We start from the raw sequence: 23,567 nt of genomic DNA, 5'->3' as shown, positions 1-23,567 counted from the left end.
ATCTCTCCCTCTCTGTCCTCCTACCTCTCTCTCTCTTTATCGACATCTCCCCCTTCTGTCCTTCTCCCACCTCTCTCTATCAACATCTCTCACTCTCTGTCCTTCTCCTACCTCTCTCTCTCTCTCTCTTTATCGACATCTCCTCCCTCTGTCCTTCTCCCACCTCTCTCTATCAACATCTCTCACTCTCTGTCCTTCTCCTACCTCTCTCTCTCTCTCTCTCTAGCGACATCTCCCCCCTCTGTCCTTCTCCCACCTCTCTCTATCAACATCTCTCACTCTCTGTCCTTCTCCTACCTCTCTCTCTCTCTCTTTATCAACATATCTCCCTCTCTGTCCTTCTCCTACCTCTCTCTATCAACATCTCTCACTCTCTGTCCTTCATCCTACCTCTCTCTCTCTCTTTATCGACATCTCTCCCTCTCTGTCCTTCTCCTACCTCTCTCTATCAACATCTCTCACTCTCTGTCCTTCATCCTACCTCTCTCTCTCTCTTTATCAACATCTCTCCCTCTCTGTCCTTCTCCTACCTCTCTCTCTCTCTCTATCAACATCTCTCCCTCTCTGTCCTTCTCCTACCTCTCTCTCTCTCTTTATCAACATCTCTCACTCTCTGTCCTTCTCCTACCTCTCTCTCTCTCTATCAACATCTCTCACTCTGTTCTTCTCCTACCTCTCTCTCTCTCTCTTTATCAACATCTCTCCCTCTCTGTCCTTCTCCTACCCCTCTCTCTCTCTCTTTATCGACATCTCTCCCTCTCTGTCCTTCTCCTACCTCTCTCTCTCTTTATCGACATCTCCCCCCTCTGTCCTTCTCCCACCTCTCTCTATCAACATCTCTCACTCTCTGTCCTTCTCCCACCTCTCTCTATCAACATCTCTCCCTCTCTGTCCTTCTCCTACGTCTCTCTCTCTATCAACATCTCTCCCTCTCTGTCCTTCTCCTACCTCTCTCTCTCTTTATCAACATCTCTCACTCTCTGTCCTTCTCCTACCTCTCTCTCTCTCTTTATCAACATCTCTCACTCTCTGTCCTTCTCCTACCGCTCTCTCTCTATCAACATCTCTCACTCTGTTCTTCTCCTACCTCTCTCTCTCTTTATCAACATATCTCACTCTCTGTCCTTCTCCTACCTCTCTCTCTCTCTATCAACATCTCTCACTCTGTTCTTCTCCTACCTCTCTCTCTCTCTTTATCAACATCTCTCACTCTCTGTCCTTCATCCTACCTCTCTCTCTCTCTTTATCGACATCTCTCCCTCTCTGTCCTTCTCCTACCTCTCTCTCTCGCTCTCTCTCTCTCTATCAACATCTCTCACTCTCTGTCCTTCTCCTACCTCTCTCTCTCTTTATCAACATCTCTCACTCTCTGTCCTTCTCCTACCTCTCTCTCTCTTTATCAACATCTCTCCCTCTCTGTCCTTCTCCTACCTCTCTCTCTCTTTATCAACATCTCTCACTCTCTGTCCTTCTCCTACCTCTCTCTCTCTCTTTATCAACATCTCTCACTCTCTGTCCTTCTCCTACCTCTCTCTCTCTCTCTATCAACATCTCTCACTCTGTTCTTCTCCTACCTCTCTCTCTCTCTCTATCAACATCTCTCACTCTGTTCTTCTCCTACCTCTCTCTCTCTCTTTATCAACATCTCTCCCTCTCTGTCCTTCTCCTACCTCTCTCTCTCTCTTTATCGACATCTCTCCCTCTCTGTCCTTCTCCTACCTCTCTCTCATTATCGACATCTCCCCCCTCTGTCCTTCTCCCACCTCTCTCTATCAACATATCTCCCTCTCTGTCCTTCTCCTACCTCTCTCTCTCTCTTTATCAACATCTCTCACTCTCTGTCCTTCATCCTACCTCTCTCTCTCTCTTTATCGACATCTCTCCCTCTCTGTCCTTCTCCTACCTCTCTCTATCAACATCTCTCCCTCTCTGTCCTTCTCCTACCTCTCTCTCTCTCTTTATCAACATCTCTCCCTCTCTGTCCTTCTCCTACCTCTCTCTCTCTCTCTTTATCGACATCTCTCCCTCTCTGTCCTTCTCCTACCTCTCTCTCTCTTTATCGACATCTCCCCCTTCTGTCCTTCTCCCACCTCTCTCTATCAACATCTCTCACTCTCTGTCCTTCTCCTACCTCTCTCTCTCTCTCTCTTTTTATCGACATCTCCTCCCTCTGTCCTTCTCCCACCTCTCTCTATCAACATCTCTCACTCTCTGTCCTTCTCCTACCTCTCTCTCTCTCTCTTTAGCGACATCTCCCCCCTCTGTCCTTCTCCCACCTCTCTCTATCAACATCTCTCACTCTCTGTCCTTCTCCTACCTCTCTCTCTCTCTCTCTTTATCAACATCTCTCCCTCTCTGTCCTTCTCCTACCTCTCTCTATCAACATCTCTCACTCTCTGTCCTTCATCCTACCTCTCTCTCTCTCTTTATCGACATCTCTCCCTCTCTGTCCTTCTCCTACCTCTCTCTATCAACATCTCTCACTCTCTGTCCTTCATCCTACCTCTCTCTCTCTCTTTATCAACATCTCTCACTCTGTCCTTCTCCTACCTCTCTCTCTCTCTATCAACATCTCTCACTCTGTTCTTCTCCTACCTCTCTCTCTCTCTCTTTATCAACATCTCTCCCTCTCTGTCCTTCTCCTACCTCTCTCTCTCTCTTTATCGACATCTCTCCCTCTCTGTCCTTCTCCTACCTCTCTCTCTCTTTATCGACATCTCCCCCCTCTGTCCTTCTCCCACCTCTCTCTATCAACATCTCTCACTCTCTGTCCTTCTCCCACCTCTCTCTATCAACATCTCTCCCTCTCTGTCCTTCTCCTACTCTCTCTCTCTCTCTCTCTCTCTCTCTCTATCAACATCTCTCCCTCTCTGTCCTTCTCCTACCTCTCTCTCTCTTTATCAACATCTCTCACTCTCTTTCCTTCTCCTACCTCTCTCTCTCTCTTTATCAACATCTCTCACTCTCTGTCCTTCTCCTACCGCTCTCTCTCTATCAACATCTCTCACTCTGTTCTTCTCCTACCTCTCTCTCTCTTTATCAACATCTCTCACTCTCTGTCCTTCATCCTACCTCTCTCTCTCTCTTTATCGACATCTCTCCCTCTCTGTCCTTCTCCTACCTCTCTCTCTCTCTCTCTCTCTCTCTCTATCAACATCTCTCACTCTCTGTCCTTCTCCTACCTCTCTCTCTCTTTATCAACATCTCTCACTCTCTGTCCTTCTCCTACCTCTCTCTCTCTTTATCAACATCTCTCACTCTCTGTCCTTCTCCTACCTCTCTCTCTCTCTTTATCAACATCTCTCACTCTCTGTCCTTCTCCTACCGCTCTCTCTCTATCAACATCTCTCACTCTGTTCTTCTCCTACCTCTCTCTCTCTTTATCAACATCTCTCACTCTCTGTCCTTCTCCTACCTCTCTCTCTCTCTATCAACATCTCTCACTCTGTTCTTCTCCTACCTCTCTCTCTCTCTTTATCAACATCTCTCACTCTCTGTCCTTCATCCTACCTCTCTCTCTCTCTTTATCGACATCTCTCCCTCTCTGTCCTTCTCCTACCTCTCTCTCTCTCTCTCTCTCTATCAACATCTCTCACTCTCTGTCCTTCTCCTACCTCTCTCTCTCTTTATCAACATCTCTCACTCTCTGTCCTTCTCCTACCTCTCTCTCTCTTTATCAACATCTCTCCCTCTCTGTCCTTCTCCTACCTCTCTCTCTCTTTATCAACATCTCTCACTCTCTGTCCTTCTCCTACCTCTCTCTCTCTCTTTATCAACATCTCTCACTCTCTGTCCTTCTCCTACCTCTCTCTCTCTCTCTATCAACATCTCTCACTCTCTGTCCTTCTCCTACCTCTCTCTCTCTCTTTATCAACATCTATCACTCTCTGTCCTTCTCCTACCTCTCTCTCTCTCTATCAACATCTCTCACTCTCTGTCCTTCTCCTACATCTCTCTCTCTCTCTCTTTATCGACATCTCTCCCTCTCTGTCCTTCTCCTACCTCTCTCTATCAACATCTCTCACTCTCTGTCCTTCATCCTACCTCTCTCTCTCTCTTTATCGACATCTCTCCCTCTCTGTCCTTCTCCTACCTCTCTCTATCAACATCTCTCCCTCTCTGTCCTTCTCCTACCTCTCTCTCTCTCTTTATCAACATCTCTCCCTCTCTGTCCTTCTCCTACCTCTCTCTCTCTCTTTATCGACATCTCTCCCTCTCTGTCCTTCTCCTACCTCTCTCTCATTATCGACATCTCCCCCCTCTGTCCTTCTCCCACCTCTCTCTATCAACATATCTCCCTCTCTGTCCTTCTCCTACCTCTCTCTCTCTCTTTATCAACATCTCTCACTCTCTGTCCTTCATCCTACCTCTCTCTCTCTCTTTATCGACATCTCTCCCTCTCTGTCCTTCTCCTACCTCTCTCTATCAACATCTCTCCCTCTCTGTCCTTCTCCTACCTCTCGCTCTCTCTTTATCAACATCTCTCCCTCTCTGTCCTTCTCCTACCTCTCTCTCTCTCTCTTTATCGACATCTCTCCCTCTCTGTCCTTCTCCTACCTCTCTCTCTCTTTATCGACATCTCCCCCTTCTGTCCTTCTCCCACCTCTCTCTATCAACATCTCTCACTCTCTGTCCTTCTCCTACCTCTCTCTCTCTCTCTCTTTATCGACATCTCCTCCCTCTGTCCTTCTCCCACCTCTCTCTATCAACATCTCTCACTCTCTGTCCTTCTCCTACCTCTCTCTCTCTCTCTTTAGCGACATCTCCCCCCTCTGTCCTTCTCCCACCTCTCTCTATCAACATCTCTCACTCTCTGTCCTTCTCCTACCTCTCTCTCTCTCTCTCTTTATCAACATCTCTCCCTCTCTGTCCTTCTCCTACCTCTCTCTATCAACATCTCTCACTCTCTGTCCTTCATCCTACCTCTCTCTCTCTCTTTATCGACATCTCTCCCTCTCTGTCCTTCTCCTACCTCTCTCTATCAACATCTCTCACTCTCTGTCCTTCATCCTACCTCTCTCTCTCTCTTTATCAACATCTCTCCCTCTCTGTCCTTCTCCTACCTCTCTCTCTCTCTTTATCAACATCTCTCCCTCTCTGTCCTTCTCCTACCTCTCTCTCTCTCTCTCTCTCTATCAACATCTCTCACTCTCTGTCCTTCTCCTACCTCTCCCTCTCTTTATCAACATCTCTCACTCTCTGTCCTTCATCCTACCTCTCTCTCTCTCTTTATCAACATCTCTCCCTCTCTGTCCTTCTCCTACCTCTCTCTCTCTCTCTATCAACATCTCTCCCTCTCTGTCCTTCTCCTACCTCTCTCTCTTTATCAACATCTCTCACTCTCTGTCCTTCTCCTACCTCTCTCTCTCTCTATCAACATCTCTCACTCTGTTCTTCTCCTACCTCTCTCTCTCTCTCTTTATCAACATCTCTCCCTCTCTGTCCTTCTCCTACCCCTCTCTCTCTCTCTTTATCGACATCTCTCCCTCTCTGTCCTTCTCCTACCTCTCTCTCTCTTTATCGACATCTCCCCCCTCTGTCCTTCTCCCACCTCTCTCTATCAACATCTCTCACTCTCTGTCCTTCTCCCACCTCTCTCTATCAACATCTCTCCCTCTCTGTCCTTCTCCTACCTCTCTCTCTCTCTCTCTCTCTCTCTATCAACATCTCTCACTCTCTGTCCTTCATCCTACCTCTCTCTCTCTCTTTATCGACATCTCTCCCTCTCTGTCCTTCTCCTACCTCTCTCTATCAACATCTCTCCCTCTCTGTCCTTCTCCTACCTCTATCTCTCTCTTTATCAACATCTCTCCCTCTCTGTCCTTCTCCTACCTCTCTCTCTCTCTTTATCAACATCTCTCACTCTCTGTCCTTCATCCTACCTCTCTCTCTCTCTTTATCGACATCTCTCCCTCTCTGTCCTTCTCCTACCTCTCTCTATCAACATCTCTCCCTCTCTGTCCTTCTCCTACCTCTCTCTCTCTCTTTATCAACATCTCTCCCTCTCTGTCCTTCTCCTACCTCTCTCTCTCTCTCTTTATCGACATCTCTCCCTCTCTGTCCTTCTCCTACCTCTCTCTCTCTTTATCGACATCTCCCCCTTCTGTCCTTCTCCCACCTCTCTCTATCAACATCTCTCACTCTCTGTCCTTCTCCTACCTCTCTCTCTTTATCGACATCTCCTCCCTCTGTCCTTCTCCCACCTCTCTCTATCAACATCTCTCACTCTCTGTCCTTCTCCTACCTCTCTCTCTCTCTCTTTAGCGACATCTCCCCCCTCTGTCCTTCTCCCACCTCTCTCTATCAACATCTCTCACTCTCTGTCCTTCTCCTACCTCTCTCTCTCTCTCTCTTTATCAACATCTCTCCCTCTCTGTCCTTCTCCTACCTCTCTCTATCAACATCTCTCACTCTCTGTCATTCATCCTACCTCTCTCTCTCTCTTTATCGACATCTCTCCCTCTCTGTCCTTCTCCTACCTCTCTCTATCAACATCTCTCACTCTCTGTCCTTCATCCTACCTCTCTCTCTCTCTTTATCAACATCTCTCCCTCTCTGTCCTTCTCCTACCTCTCTCTCTCTCTTTATCAACATCTCTCCCTCTCTGTCCTTCTCCTACCTCTCTCTCTCTCTCTCTCTCTCTCTATCAACATCTCTCACTCTCTGTCCTTCTCCTACCTCTCTCTCTCTTTATCAACATCTCTCACTCTCTGTCCTTCATCCTACCTCTCTCTCTCTCTTTATCAACATCTCTCCCTCTCTGTCCTTCTCCTACCTCTCTCTCTCTCTCTATCAACATCTCTCCCTCTCTGTCCTTCTCCTACCTCTCTCTCTCTCTCTCTCTCTCTTTATCAACATCTCTCACTCTCTGTCCTTCTCCTACCTCTCTCTCTCTCTATCAACATCTCTCACTCTGTTCTTCTCCTACCTCTCTCTCTCTCTCTTTATCAACATCTCTCCCTCTCTGTCCTTCTCCTACCCCTCTCTCTCTCTCTTTATCGACATCTCTCCCTCTCTGTCCTTCTCCTACCTCTCTCTCTCTTTATCGACATCTCCCCCCTCTGTCCTTCTCCCACCTCTCTCTATCAACATCTCTCACTCTCTGTCCTTCTCCCACCTCTCTCTATCAACATCTCTCCCTCTCTGTCCTTCTCCTACCTCTCTCTCTCTATCAACATCTCTCCCTCTCTGTCCTTCTCCTACCTCTCTCTCTCTCTCTCTCTCTATCAACATCTCTCACTCTCTGTCCTTCTCCTACCTCTCTCTCTCTTTATCAACATCTCTCACTCTCTGTCCTTCTCCTACCTCTCTCTCTCTTTATCAACATCTCTCACTCTCTGTCCTTCTCCTACCTCTCTCTCTCTCTTTATCAACATCTCTCACTCTCTGTCCTTCTCCTACCGCTCTCTCTCTATCAACATCTCTCACTCTGTTCTTCTCCTACCTCTCTCTCTCTCTTTATCAACATCTCTCACTCTCTGTCCTTCTCCTACCTCTCTCTCTCTCTATCAACATCTCTCACTCTGTTCTTCTCCTACCTCTCTCTCTCTCTTTATCAACATCTCTCACTCTCTGTCCTTCATCCTACCTCTCTCTCTCTCTTTATCGACATCTCTCCCTCTCTGTCCTTCTCCTACCTCTCTCTCTCTCTCTCTCTCTCTATCAACATCTCTCACTCTCTGTCCTTCTCTTACCTCTCTCTCTCTTTATCAACATCTCTCACTCTCTGTCCTTCTCCTACCTCTCTCTCTCTTTATCAACATCTCTCCCTCTCTGTCCTTCTCCTACCTCTCTCTCTCTTTATCAACATCTCTCACTCTCTGTCCTTCTCCTACCTCTCTCTCTCTCTTTATCAACATCTCTCACTCTCTGTCCTTCTCCTACCTCTCTCTCTCTCTCTATCAACATCTCTCACTCTCTGTCCTTCTCCTACCTCTCTCTCTCACTTTATCAACATCTATCACTCTCTGTCCTTCTCCTACCTCTCTCTCTCTCTATCAACATCTCTCACTCTCTGTCCTTCTACATCTCTCTCTCTCTCTCTTTATCGACATCTCTCCCTCTCTGTCCTTCTCCTACCTCTCTCTATCAACATCTCTCACTCTCTGTCCTTCATCCTACCTCTCTCTCTCTCTTTATCGACATCTCTCCCTCTCTGTCCTTCTCCTACCTCTCTCTATCAACATCTCTCCCTCTCTGTCCTTCTCCTACCTCTCTCTCTCTCTTTATCAACATCTCTCCCTCTCTGTCCTTCTCCTACCTCTCTCTCTCTCTTTATCGACATCTCTCCCTCTCTGTCCTTCTCCTACCTCTCTCTCATTATCGACATCTCCCCCCTCTGTCCTTCTCCCACCTCTCTCTATCAACATATCTCCCTCTCTGTCCTTCTCCTACCTCTCTCTCTCTCTTTATCAACATATCTCACTCTCTGTCCTTCATCCTACCTCTCTCTCTCTCTCTCTTTATCGACATCTCTCCCTCTCTGTCCTTCTCCTACCTCTCTCTCTCTTTATCGACATCTCCCCCTTCTGTCCTTCTCCCACCTCTCTCTATCAACATCTCTCACTCTCTGTCCTTCTCCTACCTCTCTCTCTCTCTCTCTTTATCGACATCTCCTCCCTCTGTCCTTCTCCCACCTCTCTCTATCAACATCTCTCACTCTCTGTCCTTCTCCTACCTCTCTCTCTCTCTCTTTAGCGACATCTCCCCCCTCTGTCCTTCTCCCACCTCTCTCTATCAACATCTCTCACTCTCTGTCCTTCTCCTACCTCTCTCTCTCTCTCTCTCTCTCTTTATCAACATCTCTCCCTCTCTGTCCTTCTCCTACCTCTCTCTATCAACATCTCTCACTCTCTGTCCTTCATCCTACCTCTCTCTCTCTCTTTATCGACATCTCTCCCTCTCTGTCCTTCTCCTACCTCTCTCTATCAACATCTCTCACTCTCTGTCCTTCATCCTACCTCTCTCTCTCTCTTTATCAACATCTCTCCCTCTCTGTCCTTCTCCTACCTCTCTCTCTCTCTCTATCAACATCTCTCCCTCTCTGTCCTTCTCCTACCTCTCTCTCTCTCTTTATCAACATCTCTCACTCTCTGTCCTTCTCCTACCTCTCTCTCTCTCTATCAACATCTCTCACTCTGTTCTTCTCCTACCTCTCTCTCTCTCTCTTTATCAACATCTCTCCCTCTCTGTCCTTTTCCTACCCCTCTCTCTCTCTCTTTATCGACATCTCTCCCTCTCTGTCCTTCTCCTACCTCTCTCTCTCTTTATCGACATCTCCCCCCTCTGTCCTTCTCCCACCTCTCTCTATCAACATCTCTCACTCTCTGTCCTTCTCCCACCTCTCTCTATCAACATCTCTCCCTCTCTGTCCTTCTCCTACCTCTCTCTCTCTCTCTCTCTCTCTCTCTATCAACATCTCTCCCTCTCTGTCCTTCTCCTACCTCTCTCTCTCTTTATCAACATCTCTCACTCTCTGTCCTTCTCCTACCTCTCTCTCTCTCTTTATCAACATCTCTCACTCTCTGTCCTTCTCCTACCGCTCTCTCTCTATCAACATCTCTCACTCTGTTCTTCTCCTACCTCTCTCTCTCTTTATCAACATCTCTCACTCTCTGTCCTTCTCCTACCTCTCTCTCTCTCTATCAACATCTCTCACTCTGTTCTTCTCCTACCTCTCTCTCTCTCTTTATCAACATCTCTCACTCTCTGTCCTTCATCCTACCTCTCTCTCTCTCTTTATCGACATCTCTCCCTCTCTGTCCTTCTCCTACCTCTCTCTCTCGCTCTCTCTCTCTCTATCAACATCTCTCACTCTCTGTCCTTCTCCTACCTCTCTCTCTCTTTATCAACATCTCTCACTCTCTGTCCTTCTCCTACCTCTCTCTCTCTTTATCAACATCTCTCCCTCTCTGTCCTTCTCCTACCTCTCTCTCTCTTTATCAACATCTCTCACTCTCTGTCCTTCTCCTACCTCTCTCTCTCTCTTTATCAACATCTCTCACTCTCTGTCCTTCTCCTACCTCTCTCTCTCTCTATCAACATCTCTCACTCTGTTCTTCTCCTACCTCTCTCTCTCTCTTTATCAACATCTCTCCCTCTCTGTCCTTCTCCTACCTCTCTCTCTCTCTTTATCGACATCTCTCCCTCTCTGTCCTTCTCCTACCTCTCTCTCATTATCGACATCTCCCCCCTCTGTCCTTCTCCCACCTCTCTCTATCAACATATCTCCCTCTCTGTCCTTCTCCTACCTCTCTCTCTCTCTTTATCAACATCTCTCACTCTCTGTCCTTCATCCTACCTCTCTCTCTCTCTTCATCGACATCTCTCCCTCTCTGTCCTTCTCCTACCTCTCTCTATCAACATCTCTCCCTCTCTGTCCTTCTCCTACCTCTCTCTCTCTCTTTATCAACATCTCTCCCTCTCTGTCCTTCTCCTACCTCTCTCTCTCTCTCTTTATCGACATCTCTCCCTCTCTGTCCTTCTCCTACCTCTCTCTCTCTTTATCGACATCTCCCCCTTCTGTCCTTCTCCCACCTCTCTCTATCAACATCTCTCACTCTCTGTCCTTCTCCTACCTCTCTCTCTCTCTCTCTTTATCGACATCTCCTCCCTCTGTCCTTCTCCCACCTCTCTCTATCAACATCTCTCACTCTCTGTACCTCTCTCTCTCTCTTTATCGACATCTCTCCCTCTCTGTCCTTCTCCTACCTCTCTCTATCAACATCTCTCACTCTCTGTCCTTCATCCTACCTCTCTCTCTCTCTTTATCAACATCTCTCCCTCACTCTCTGTCCTTCTCCTACCTCTCTCTCTCTCCTTCTCCTACCTCTCTCTCTCTCTCTTTAGCGACATCTCCCCCCTCTGTCCTTCTCCCACCTCTCTCTATCAACATCTCTCCCTCTCTGTCCTTCTCCTACCTCTCTCTCTCTCTCTCTTTATCAACATCTCTCCCTCTCTCCTTCTCCTACCTCTCTCTATCAACATCTCTCACTCTCTGTCCTTCATCCTACCTCTCTCTCTCTCTTTATCGACATCTCTCCCTCTCTGTCCTTCTCCTACCTCTATCAACATCTCTCACTCTCTGTCCTTCATCCTACCTCTCTCTCTCTCTTTATCAACATCTCTCCCTCTCTGTCCTTCTCCTACCTCTCTCTCTCTCTCTATCAACATCTCTCCCTCTCTGTCCTTCTCCTAGATCTCTCTCTCTCTTTATCAACATCTCTCACTCTCTGTCCTTCTCCTACCTCTCTCTCTCTCTATCAACATCTCTCACTCTGTTCTTCTCCTACCTCTCTCTCTCTCTCTTTATCAACATCTCTCCCTCTCTGTCCTTCTCCTACCCCTCTCTCTCTCTCTTTATCGACATCTCTCCCTCTCTGTCCTTCTCCTACCTCTCTCTCTCTTTATCGACATCTCCCCCCTCTGTCCTTCTCCCACCTCTCTCTATCAACATCTCTCACTCTCTGTCCTTCTCCCACCTCTCTCTATCAACATCTCTCCCTCTCTGTCCTTCTCCTACCTCTCTCTCTCTCTCTCTCTCTCTCTCTCTATCAACATCTCTCCCTCTCTGTCCTTCTCCTACCTCTCTCTCTCTTTATCAACATCTCTCACTCTCTGTCCTTCTCCTACCTCTCTCTCTCTCTTTATCAACATCTCTCACTCTCTGTCCTTCTCCTACCGCTCTCTCTCTATCAACATCTCTCACTCTGTTCTTCTCCTACCTCTCTCTCTCTTTATCAACATCTCTCACTCTCTGTCCTTCTCCTACCTCTCTCTCTCTCTATCAACATCTCTCACTCTGTTCTTCTCCTACCTCTCTCTCTCTCTTTATCAACATCTCTCACTCTCTGTCCTTCATCCTACCTCTCTCTCTCTCTTTATCGACATCTCTCCCTCTCTGTCCTTCTCCTACCTCTCTCTCTCTACCTCTCTCTCTCTCTATCAACATCTCTCACTCTGTTCTTCTCCTACCTCTCTCTCTCTCTTTATCAACATCTCTCCCTCTCTGTCCTTCTCCTACCTCTCTCTCTCTCTCTTTAGCGACATCTCCCCCCTCTGTCCTTCTCCCACCTCTCTCTATCAACATCTCTCACTCTCTGTCCTTCTCCTACCTCTCTCTCTCTCTTTATCAACATCTCTCCCTCTCTGTCCTTCTCCTACCTCTCTCTATCAACATCTCTCACTCTCTGTCCTTCATCCTACCTCTCTCTCTCTCTTTATCGACATCTCTCCCTCTCTGTCCTTCTCCTACCTCTCTCTATCAACATCTCTCACTCTCTGTCCTTCATCCTACCTCTCTCTCTCTCTTTATCAACATCTCTCCCTCTCTGTCCTTCTCCTACCTCTCTCTCTCTCTCTATCAACATCTCTCCCTCTCTGTCCTTCTCCTACCTCTCTCTCTCTCTTTATCAACATCTCTCACTCTCTGTCCTTCTCCTACTCTCTCTCTCTATCAACATCTCTCACTCTGTTCTTCTCCTACCTCTCTCTCTCTCTCTTTATCAACATCTCTCCCTCTCTGTCCTTCTCCTACCCCTCTCTCTCTCTCTTTATCGACATCTCTCCCTCTCTGTCCTTCTCCTACCTCTCTCTCTCTTTATCGACATCTCCCCCCTCTGTCCTTCTCCCACCTCTCTCTATCAACATCTCTCACTCTCTGTCCTTCTCCCACCTCTCTCTATCAACATCTCTCCCTCTCTGTCCTTCTCCTACCTCTCTCTCTCTCTCTCTCTCTCTCTCTCTATCAACATCTCTCCCTCTCTGTCCTTCTCCTACCTCTCTCTCTCTTTATCAACATCTCTCACTCTCTGTCCTTCTCCTACCTCTCTCTCTCTCTTTATCAACATCTCTCACTCTCTGTCCTTCTCCTACCGCTCTCTCTCTATCAACATCTCTCACTCTGTTCTTCTCCTACCTCTCTCTCTCTCTTTATCAACATCTCTCACTCTCTGTCCTTCATCCTACCTCTCTCTCTCTCTTTATCGACATCTCTCCCTCTCTGTCCTTCTCCTACCTCTCTCTCTCGCTCTCTCTCTCTCTATCAACATCTCTCACTCTCTGTCCTTCTCCTACCTCTCTCTCTCTTTATCAACATCTCTCACTCTCTGTCCTTCTCCTACCTCTCTCTCTCTTTATCAACATCTCTCCCTCTCTGTCCTTCTCCTACCTCTCTCTCTCTTTATCAACATCTCTCACTCTCTGTCCTTCTCCTACCTCTCTCTCTCTCTTTATCAACATCTCTCACTCTCTGTCCTTCTCCTACCTCTCTCTCTCTCTCTCTATCAACATCTCTCACTCTGTTCTTCTCCTCTCTCTCTCTTTATCGACATCTCTCCCTCTCTGTCCTTCTCCTACCTCTCTCTCATTATCGACATCTCCCCCCTCTGTCCTTCTCCCACCTCTCTCTATCAACATATCTCCCTCTCTGTCCTTCTCCTACCTCTCTCTCTCTCTTTATCAACATCTCTCACTCTCTGTCCTTCATCCTACCTCTCTCTTTATCGACATCTCTCCCTCTCTGTCCTTCTCCTACCTCTCTCTATCAACATCTCTCCCTCTCTGTCCTTCTCCTACCTCTCTCTCTCTCTTTATCAACATCTCTCCCTCTCTGTCCTTCTCCTACCTCTCTCTCTCTCTCTTTATCGACATCTCTCCCTCTCTGTCCTTCTCCTACCTCTCTCTCTCTACCTCTCTCTCTCTCTTTATCAACATCTCTCCCTCTCTGTCCTTCTCCTACCTCTCTCTCTCTCTTTATCGACATCTCTCCCTCTCTGTCCTTCTCCTACCTCTCTCTCATTATCGACATCTCCCCCCTCTGTCCTTCTCCCACCTCTCTCTATCAACATATCTCCCTCTCTGTCCTTCTCCTACCTCTCTCTCTCTCTTTATCAACATCTCTCACTCTCTGTCCTTCATCCTACCTCTCTCTCTCTCTTTATCGACATCTCTCTCTGTCCTTCTCCTACCTCTCTCTATCAACATCTCTCCCTCTCTGTCCTTCTCCTACCTCTCTCTCTCTCTTTATCAACATCTCTCCCTCTCTGTCCTTCTCCTACCTCTCTCTCTCTCTCTTTATCGACATCTCTCCCTCTCTGTCCTTCTCCTACCTCTCTCTCTCTTTATCGACATCTCCCCCTTCTGTCCCTCCCACCTCTCTCTATCAACATCTCTCACTCTCTGTCCTTCTCCTACCTCTCTCTCTCTCTCTCTTTATCGACATCTCCTCCCTCTGTCCTTCTCCCACCTCTCTCTATCAACATCTCTCACTCTCTGTCCTTCTCCTACCTCTCTCTCTCTCTCTTTAGCGACATCTCCCCCCTCTGTCCTTCTCCCACCTCTCTCTATCAACATCTCTCCCTCTCTGTCCTTCTCCTACCTCTCTCTCTCTCTCTCTTTATCAACATCTCTCCCTCTCTGTCCTTCTCCTACCTCTCTCTATCAACATCTCTCACTCTCTGTCCTTCATCCTACCTCTCTCTCTCTCTTTATCGACATCTCTCCCTCTCTGTCCTTCTCCTACCTCTCTCTATCAACATCTCTCACTCTCTGTCCTTCATCCTACCTCTCTCTCTCTCTTTATCAACATCTCTCCCTCTCTGTCCTTCTCCTACCTCTCTCTCTCTCTCTATCAACATCTCTCCCTCTCTGTCCTTCTCCTACCTCTCTCTCTCTCTTTATCAACATCTCTCACTCTCTGTCCTTCTCCTACCTCTCTCTCTCTCTATCAACATCTCTCACTCTGTTCTTCTCCTACCTCTCTCTCTCTTTATCAACATCTCTCCCTCTCTGTCCTTCTCCTACCCCTCTCTCTCTCTCTTTATCGACATCTCTCCCTCTCTGTCCTTCTCCTACCTCTCTCTCTCTTTATCGACATCTCCCCCCTCTGTCCTTCTCCCACCTCTCTCTATCAACATCTCTCACTCTCTGTCCTTCTCCCACCTCTCTCTATCAACATCTCTCCCTCTCTGTCCTTCTCCTACCTCTCTCTCTCTCTCTCTCTCTCTCTCTCTCTATCAACATCTCTCCCTCTCTGTCCTTCTCCTACCTCTCTCTCTCTTTATCAACATCTCTCACTCTCTGTCCTTCTCCTACCTCTCTCTCTCTCTTTATCAACATCTCTCACTCTCTGTCCTTCTCCTACCGCTCTCTCTCTATCAACATCTCTCACTCTGTTCTTCTCCTACCTCTCTCTCTCTTTATCAACATCTCTCACTCTCTGTCCTTCTCCTACCTCTCTCTCTCTCTATCAACATCTCTCACTCTGTTCTTCTCCTACCTCTCTCTCTCTCTCTTTATCAACATCTCTCACTCTCTGTCCTTCATCCTACCTCTCTCTCTCTCTTTATCGACATCTCTCCCTCTCTGTCCTTCTGCTACCTCTCTCTCTCTCTCTCTCTCTCTCTATCAACATCTCTCACTCTCTGTCCTTCTCCTACCTCTCTCTCTCTTTATCAACATCTCTCACTCTCTGTCCTTCTCCTACCTCTCTCTCTCTTTATCAACATCTCTCCCTCTCTGTCCTTCTCCTACCTCTCTCTCTCTCTTTATCAACATCTCTCACTCTCTGTCCTTCTCCTACCTCTCTCTCTCTCTTTATCAACATCTCTCACTCTCTGTCCTTCTCCTACCTCTCTCTCTCTCTCTATCAACATCTCTCACTCTCTGTCCTTCTCCTACCTCTCTCTCTCTCTTTATCAACATCTCTCACTCTCTGTCCTTCTCCTACCTCTCTCTCTCTCTATCAACATCTCTCACTCTCTGTCCTTCTCCTACCTCTCTCTCTCTATCAACATCTCTCACTCTCTGTCCTTCTCCTACCTCTCTCTCTCTCTCTCTTCATCAACATTTCTCCCTCTCTGTCCTCACACTGTCCATACTGTATAAACACTCCCCCAGTCTCCTGTGTTATTAAGTGTTCATGTGGCTCACTAAAGGAGATTTGTTTATTCATTTCTCAAAACCTGATCAGTGATCAGCAGTCGTACCTGTATTGGGCTAGGTTTCTCTCCCTCTTTAGAACGCTCTCTCTCTTATTTCCTGCTCTCCTCGTTCCCTCTCTTTCCTGGGGTGTATTTATTCCTCCAGAATACATCAGTTTCCTGTAGATGTAAGCAGGTCTGCTCCTCTGCTCCTCTCCCTGATGCTATATCAAACCCTTCCCCTTCCTCACCCTCTCCCACCTCTTCCTCTTCCCCCACCTCTCCTCCATCCTCCTCCTCTCACTGTCCCTCCTCTTCCTCTCCCTCCCCTCTTCCTCTCCTTCTCCCTCCCCTCTTCCTCTCCTTCTCCCTCCCCCTCTCCCTCTCCTCTTCCTCTCCTCCTCTCCTCCTCCACTCCTCTCCCTCTCCTCCTCCTCTTCCTCTCCCTCTCCTCCTCCCCCTCTCCCTCTCCTCCCCCTCTCCTCCTCTCCCTCCTCCCCCTCCTCCTCCTCTCTTTCTCCTCCCCCTCTCGTCCTCCTACTCCCCTCTCCCGCTCCTCCTCCTCCCCCTCTCATCCGCCTCCTCCCCCTCTTCCTCTCCTCCTCCCACTCTCCCTCTCCTCCTCTCTCTCCTCCCCCTCTCCCTCCTCTCCCTCTCCTCCTCCTCCTCCTCTCCCTCCTCCCCTCTCCCTCTCCTCCTCCTCCTCTCCCTCTCCCCCTCTCCTCCTCCTCCTCCCCCTCTCCCTCTCCTCCTCCCCCTCTTCCTCTTCCTCTCCTCCTCTCCCGTCCCTCCTCTCCCTCTCCTCCCCCTCTCCTCCTCTCCCTCTCCTCCTCTCCCTCTCCTCCCCCTCTCATCCTCCTACTGCCCCTCTCCTCCTCCTCCCCCTCTCCGTCTCCTCCTCCCCCTCTCCCCCTCCTCCCCCTCTCCTCCTCCTCTCCCTCTCCTCCGCTCCCTCTCCTCCCCCTCTCATCCTCCTACTCCCCCTCTCCTCCTCCTCCCCCTCTCCCTCTCCTCCTCCTCCTCTCCCTCTCCTCCTCCTCCTCCCCCTTTCCCTCTCCTCCTCTCTCTCTCCTCCCCCTCTCCCTCCTCCCCCTCTCCCTCTCCTCCTCCTCCTCCTCTCCCCCTCTCCTCCTCCTCCTCCCCCTCTCCCTCTCCTCCTCCCCCTCTTCCTCTTCCTCTCCTCCTCTCCCGTCCCTCCTCTCCCTCTCCTCCTCCTCTCGTCCTCCTACTCTCCCCCTCCTCCCCTTCCTCCCCCTCTCCCCCTCCTCTCCCTCTCCTCCCCCTCTCCTCCTCCTCTCCCTCTCCTCCTCTCCCTCTCCCCCCCTCTCATCCTCCTACTCCCCCTCTCCTCCTCCTCCCCCTCTCCGTCTCCTCCTCCTCCTCCTCCTCTCCCTCTCCCCCTCTCCTCCTCCTCCTCCCCCTCTCCCTCTCCTCCTCCTCCTCCCCCTCTTCCTCTCCTCCTCTCCCGTCCCTCCTCTCCCTCTCCTCCTCCTCTCGTCCTCCTACTCTCCCTATCCTCCTCCTCCCCTCTCCTCCTCCTCCTCCCTCTCCTCCTCCTCCCCCTCTCCCTCTCCCTCCTCCCCCTGTCCCTCCTCCGTCAGTGTTGTGTTTCTCTCTGGACTCTCGCTGGGGTTTGCATGCTGACCGACTGGCTCTGGGTAAAGGACAGACGTATGCCCGCAGCGTGCCCGGCCTCTCCCTTCTGCAGGCCGCTGACCGCTCCCTCACTTCCTGTCACCTGACCTCTGACCTCCTCATAGGCGACCTGGCCATCACCCAGGGAAGGCACTACTGGGCATGCTCGGTGGAGCCCGGCTCCTACCTGGTCAAGGTGAGAAATGAAGATTTTGAGTGTGTGTGTGTATGCGTGTGTGTGCGCGTGCGTGGGTGTGTGTAATTTACTCAATTTAATTTGTCATTTTTCTATCTGCGTTCCTCAGGTGGGAGTTGGACAGGAGGCCAAGCTCCAGGAGTGGTTCCACCTTCCCCAGGACATGGCCAGCCCCCGGTGAGAGAGGAGAGAGGGAGGTAGAGGGAGGGATGGAGAGGGAGGGATGGAGGTAGGGGGGACAGAGGGAGGTAGAGGTAGGGGGACAGAGGGAGGTAGAGGTAGGGGGGACAGAGGGAGGTAGAGGTAGGGGGGACAGAGGGAGGTAGAGGTAGGGGGACAGAGGAAGGTAGAGGTAGGGGGACAGAGGAAGGTAGAGGTAGGGGGGAGGGAGGTAGAGGTAGGGGGACAGAGGGAGGTAGAGGTAGGGGGACAGAGGGAGGTAGAGGTAGGCATGGAGAGGGAAGGGGGACAGATGGAGGGGGGACAGAGGGAGGTAGAGGTGGGGGACAGAGGGAGTTAGAGGTAGGGGGACAGAGGGATGTAGAGGTAGGGGGGCAGAGGGAGGTAGAGGTAGGGGGACAGAGGGAGGTAGAGGTAGGGGGACAGAGGGAGGTAGAGGTAGGGGGACAGAAATCAAATCAAATAAAATTGTATTTGTCACATACACATGGTTAGCAGATGTTAATGCGAGTGTAGCGAAATGCTTGTGCTTCTAGTTCCGACAATGCAGTAATAACCAACAAGTAATCTAGCTAACATTTCCAAAACTACTACCTTATAGACACAAGTGTAAGGGGATAAAGAATATGTACATAAAGATATATGAATGAGTGATGGTACAGAACGGCATAGGCAAGATACAGTAGATGGTATTGAGTGCAGTATATACATATGAGATGAGTATGTAAACAAAGTGGCATAGTTAAAGTGGCTAGTGATACATGTATTACATAAAGATGCAGTAGATGATATAGAGTACAGTATATACAGTGCCTTGCGAAAGTATTCGGCCCCCTTGAACTTTGCGACCTTTTGCCACATTTCAGGCTTCAAACATAAAGATATAAAACTGTATTTTTTTGTGAAGAATCAACAACAAGTGGGACACAATCATGAAGTGGAACGACATTTATTGGATATTTCAAACTTTTTTAACAAATCAAAAACTGAAAAATTGGGCGTGCAAAATTATTCAGCCCCTTTACTTTCAGTGCAGCAAACTCTCTCCAGAAGTTCAGTGAGGATCTCTGAATGATCCAATGTTGACCTAAATGACTAATGATGATAAATACAATCCACCTGTGTGTAATCAAGTCTCCGTATAAATGCATCTGCACTGTGATAGTCTCAGAGGTCCGTCAAAAGCGCAGAGAGCATCATGAAGAACAAGGAACACACCAGGCAGGTCCGAGATACTGTTGTGAAGAAGTTTAAAGCCGGATTTGGATACAAAAAGATTTCCCAAGCTTTAAACATCCCAAGGAGCACTGTGCAAGCGATAATATTGAAATGGAAGGAGTATCAGACCACTGCAAATCTACCAAGACCTGGCCGTCCCTCTAAACTTTCAGCTCATACAAGGAGAAGACTGATCAGAGATGCAGCCAAGAGGCCCATGATCACTCTGGATGAACTGCAGAGATCTACAGGTGAGGTGGGAGACTCTGTCCATAGGACAACAATCAGTCGTATATTGCACAAATCTGGCCTTTATGGAAGAGTGGCAAGAAGAAAGCCATTTCTTAAAGATATCCATAAAAAGTGTTGTTTAAAGTTTGCCACAAGCCACCTGGGAGACACACCAAACATGTGGAAGAAGGTGCTCTGGTCAGATGAAACCAAAATTGAACTTTTTGGCAACAATGCAAGACGTTATGTTTGGCGTAAAAGCAACACAGCTCATCACCCTGAACACACCATCCCCACTGTCAAACATGGTGGTGGCAGCATCATGGTTTGGGCCTGCTTTTCTTCAGCAGGGACAGGGAAGATGGTTAAAATTGATGGGAAGATGGATGGAGCCAAATACAGGACCATTCTGGAAGAAAACCTGATGGAGTCTGTAAAAGACCTGAGACTGGGACGGAGATTTGTCTTCCAACAAGACAATGATCCAAAACATAAAGCAAAATCTACAATGGAATGGTTCAAAAAGAAACATATCCAGGTGTTAGAATGGCCAAGTCAAAGTCCAGACCTGAATCCAATCGAGAATCTGTGGAAAGAACTGAAAACTGCTGTTCACAAATGCTCTCCATCCAACCTCACTTAGCTCGAGCTGTTTTGCAAGGAGGAATGGGAAAAAATGTCAGTCTCTCGATGTGCAAAACTGATAGAGACATACCCCAAGCGACTTACAGCTGTAATCGCAGCAAAAGGTGGCGCTACAAAGTATTAACTTAAAGGGGCTGAATAATTTTGCACGCCCAATTTTTCAGTTTTTGATTTGTTAAAAAAGTTTGAAATATCCAATAAATGTCGTTCCACTTCATGATTGTGTCCCACTTGTTGTTGATTCTTTACAAAAAAATACAATTTTATATCTTTATGTTTGAAGCCTGAAATGTGGCAAAAGGTCGCAAAGTTCAAGGGGCCCGAATACTTTCGCTAGGCACTGTACATATACAAATAAGATGAATATTGTAGGGTATGTAAACATTATATTAGGTAGCATTGTTTAAAGTGGCTAGTGATATATTTTACATCATTTCCCATCAATTCCCATTATTAAAGTGGCTGGAGTTGAGTCAGTGTGTTGGCAGCAGCCACTCACTGTTAGTGGTGGCTGTTTAACAGTCTGATGGCCTTGAGATAGAAGCTGTTTTTCAGTCTCTCGGTCCCAGCTTTGATGCACCTGTACTGACCTCGCCTTCTGGATGATAGCGGGGTGAACAGGCAGTGGCTCGGGTGGTTGTTGTCCTTGATGATCTTTATGGCCTTCCTGTGATATCAGGTGGTGTAGGTGTTCTGGAGGGCAGGTAGTTTGCCCCCAGTGATGCGTTGTGCAGACCTCACTACCCTCTGGAGAACCTTACGGTTGTGGGCGGAGCAGTTGCCGTACCAGGCGGTGATACAGCCCGACAGGTTGCTCTCGATTGTGCATCTGTAGAAGTTTGTGAGTGCTTTAGGTGACAAGCCAAATTTCTTCAGCCTCCTGAGGTTGAAGAGGCGCTGCTGCGCCTTCTTCACGATGCTGTCTGTGTGGGTGGACCAGTTCAGTTTGTCTGTGATGTGTACGCCGAGGAACTTAAAACTTACTACCCTCTCCACTACTGTCCCATCGATGTGGATAGGGGGATATTCCCTCTGCTGTTTCCTGAAGTCCACAATCATCTCCTTAGTTTTGTTGACGTTGAGTGTGAGGTTATTTTCCTGACACCACACTCCGAGGGCCCTCACCTCCTCCCTGTAGGCCGTCTCGTCGTTGTTGGTAATCAAGCCTACCACTGTAGTGTCGTCTGCAAACTTGATGATTGAGTTGGAGGCGTGCGTGGCCACGCAGTCGTGGGTGAACAGGGAGTACAGGAGAGGGCTCAGAACGCACCCTTGTGGGGGCCCCAGTGTTGAGGATCAGCGGGGTGGAGATGTTGTTACCTACCCTCACCACCTGGGGTGGCCCGTCAGGAAGTCCAGTATCCAGTTGCACAGGGCGGGGTCGAGACCCAGGGTCTCGAGCTTGATGACGAGCTTGGAGGGCACTATGGTGTTAAATGCCGAGCTGTAGTCGATGAACAGCATTCTCACATAGGTATTCCTCTTGTCCAGATGGGTTAGGGCAGTGTGCAGTGTGGTTGAGATTGCATCGTCTGTGGACCTATTTGGGCGGTAAGCAAATTGGATTGGGTCTAGGGTGTCAGGTAGGGTGGAGGTGATATGGTCCTTGACTAGTCTCTCAAAGCACTTCATGATGACGGAAGTGAGTGCTACGGGGCGGTAGTCGTTTAGCTCAGTTACCTTAGCTTTCTTGGGAACAGGAACAATGGTGGCCCTCTTGAAGCATGTGGGAACAACAGACTGGGATAGGGATTGATTGAATATGTCCGTAAACACACCAGCCAGCTGGTCTGCGCATGCTCTGAAGGCGCGGCTGGGGATGCCATCTGGGCCTGCAGCCTTGCGAGGGTTGAGGTAGAGGTAGGGGGCACAGAGGGAGGTAAAGGTAGGGGGGACAGAGGGAGGTAGAGGTAGGGGGACAGAGGGAGGTAGAGGGAGGGGGACAGAGGGAGGTAGAAGTGGCTCCAGTGACACTAAAACTAACCAAGTAAACTCAGTCTCCCCCGTCCTCCCTCTTCCTCACTCCCCATCCCCCCTTCTCTCTTCCCGTTCCCCCTCCTCTCTCTCTCCCTTCCATCCTCCCCCTTCCCTCTCTCCAGCTATGATCCAGACAGTGGCCATGACAGTGGGGCTGAGGATTCCCCAGACTCCTCCCCTCCCTTCTGCTTCCTCACCATGGGCATGGGCAAGGTCCTCTTACCCCAGGGGGCAGCAAACTTACACCACAGTACCCATGGGAACAACCATGGCCCCCCTACTGCCCCCCTGCCTCCGCGCCTGGGGGTTTGTCTGGACTTCGAAAAGGGGCGGGTCACGTTCTACGACGCCCACTCGCTGCGCACCCTGTGGGAGGGGCATGTGGATTGCTCTGCCCCTGTGTGCCCGGCCTTTTGTTTCATTGGTGGAGGGGCACTGCAGCTGCAGGAGCTGGTGGCCAATCGGAGCACAGAGGAGCCACCGCACAGAAGGGTTACCATCCAATCACGCGCCACCAATTTAGGTAACTGAAGAAGTATGGAGTGGAATGATGTGGAAAGACCCTTCATCAACTTGATGTTTACTTGTTTATGTTTATGTTTCATTTGTAATATCTGCAACTGTTGATGATGTACATTATGCAGAATAGAAGAATGTCAATGTCCCGTAATCCAGGGGATTATAAAGCGTTCTGCAGGTTACATCAGGATACGTGTATTCTGTGATTCCAACTGTTGCTGTGTTGCATCTGAAAAGGACTCATTTGTGGGACATTAACTGTTAAAGGGCTCATGAGTGGGACGTTATCTGTTAAAGGGCTCATGAGTGGGACATTATCTGTTAAAGGGCTCATGAGTGGGACGTTACATGTTAAATGACTCATGAGTGGGATGTTAACTGGTAAATGACTCATGAGTGGGACGTTAACTGTTAAATGACTCATGAGTGGGATGTTAACTGTTAAATTACTCATGAGTGGGACGTTAACTGTTAAATGACTCATGAGTGGGACGTTAACTGGTAAATGACTCATGAGTGGGACGTTAACTGTTATCTGTTAAAGGGCTCATGAGTGGGACGTTACATGTTAAATGACTCATGAGTGGGATGTTAACTGGTAAATGACTCATGAGTGGGACGTTAACTGTTAAAGGGCTCATGAGTGGGACGTTAACTGTTAAATGACTCATGAGTGGGACGTTAACTGTTAAATGACTCATGAGTGGGATGTTAACTGTTAAATGACTCATGAGTGGGACGTTAACTGTTAAATGACTCATGAGTGGGACGTTAACTGGTAAATGACTCATGAGTGGGACGTTAACTGTTATCTGTTAAAGGGCTCATGAGTGGGACGTTACATGTTAAATGACTCATGAGTGGGATGTTAACTGGTAAATGACTCATGAGTGGGACGTTAACTGTTAAAGGGCTCATGAGTGGGACGTTTATTGTTAAATGACTCATGAGTGGGACGTTAACTGGTAAATGACTCATGGGTGGGATGTTAACTGTTAAAGGGCTCATGGGTGGGATCTTAACTGGTAATTGACTCATGAGTGCGA

General features: G+C 48.7%; 1 protein-coding gene across 1 annotated transcript in view; it reads left to right on the top strand.

Annotated features, from left to right (window-relative positions):
- LOC139379237 (tripartite motif-containing protein 46-like) overlaps window positions 1-22,613 on the top strand; it is a 49,545-nt gene extending 26,932 nt beyond the window's left edge. The window contains exons 10-12 of the mRNA XM_071122039.1: window positions 17,522-17,751; window positions 17,861-17,928; window positions 22,125-22,613. Of these exons, the coding sequence (XP_070978140.1) occupies window positions 17,522-17,751; window positions 17,861-17,928; window positions 22,125-22,533 (707 nt within the window). The 3' untranslated portion in view covers window positions 22,534-22,613. The remainder of the gene's footprint in view (window positions 1-17,521; window positions 17,752-17,860; window positions 17,929-22,124) is intronic.
- Window positions 22,614-23,567: the final 954 nt, after the last annotated feature.

Source organism: Oncorhynchus clarkii, chromosome 2 (genome assembly GCF_045791955.1).
Source record: "Oncorhynchus clarkii lewisi isolate Uvic-CL-2024 chromosome 2, UVic_Ocla_1.0, whole genome shotgun sequence".
NCBI classification, from domain to species: domain Eukaryota; kingdom Metazoa; phylum Chordata; class Actinopteri; order Salmoniformes; family Salmonidae; genus Oncorhynchus; species Oncorhynchus clarkii.
Note: the sequence above shows the minus strand (reverse complement) of the source record. Positions and strands in the feature narration are given on the sequence as shown.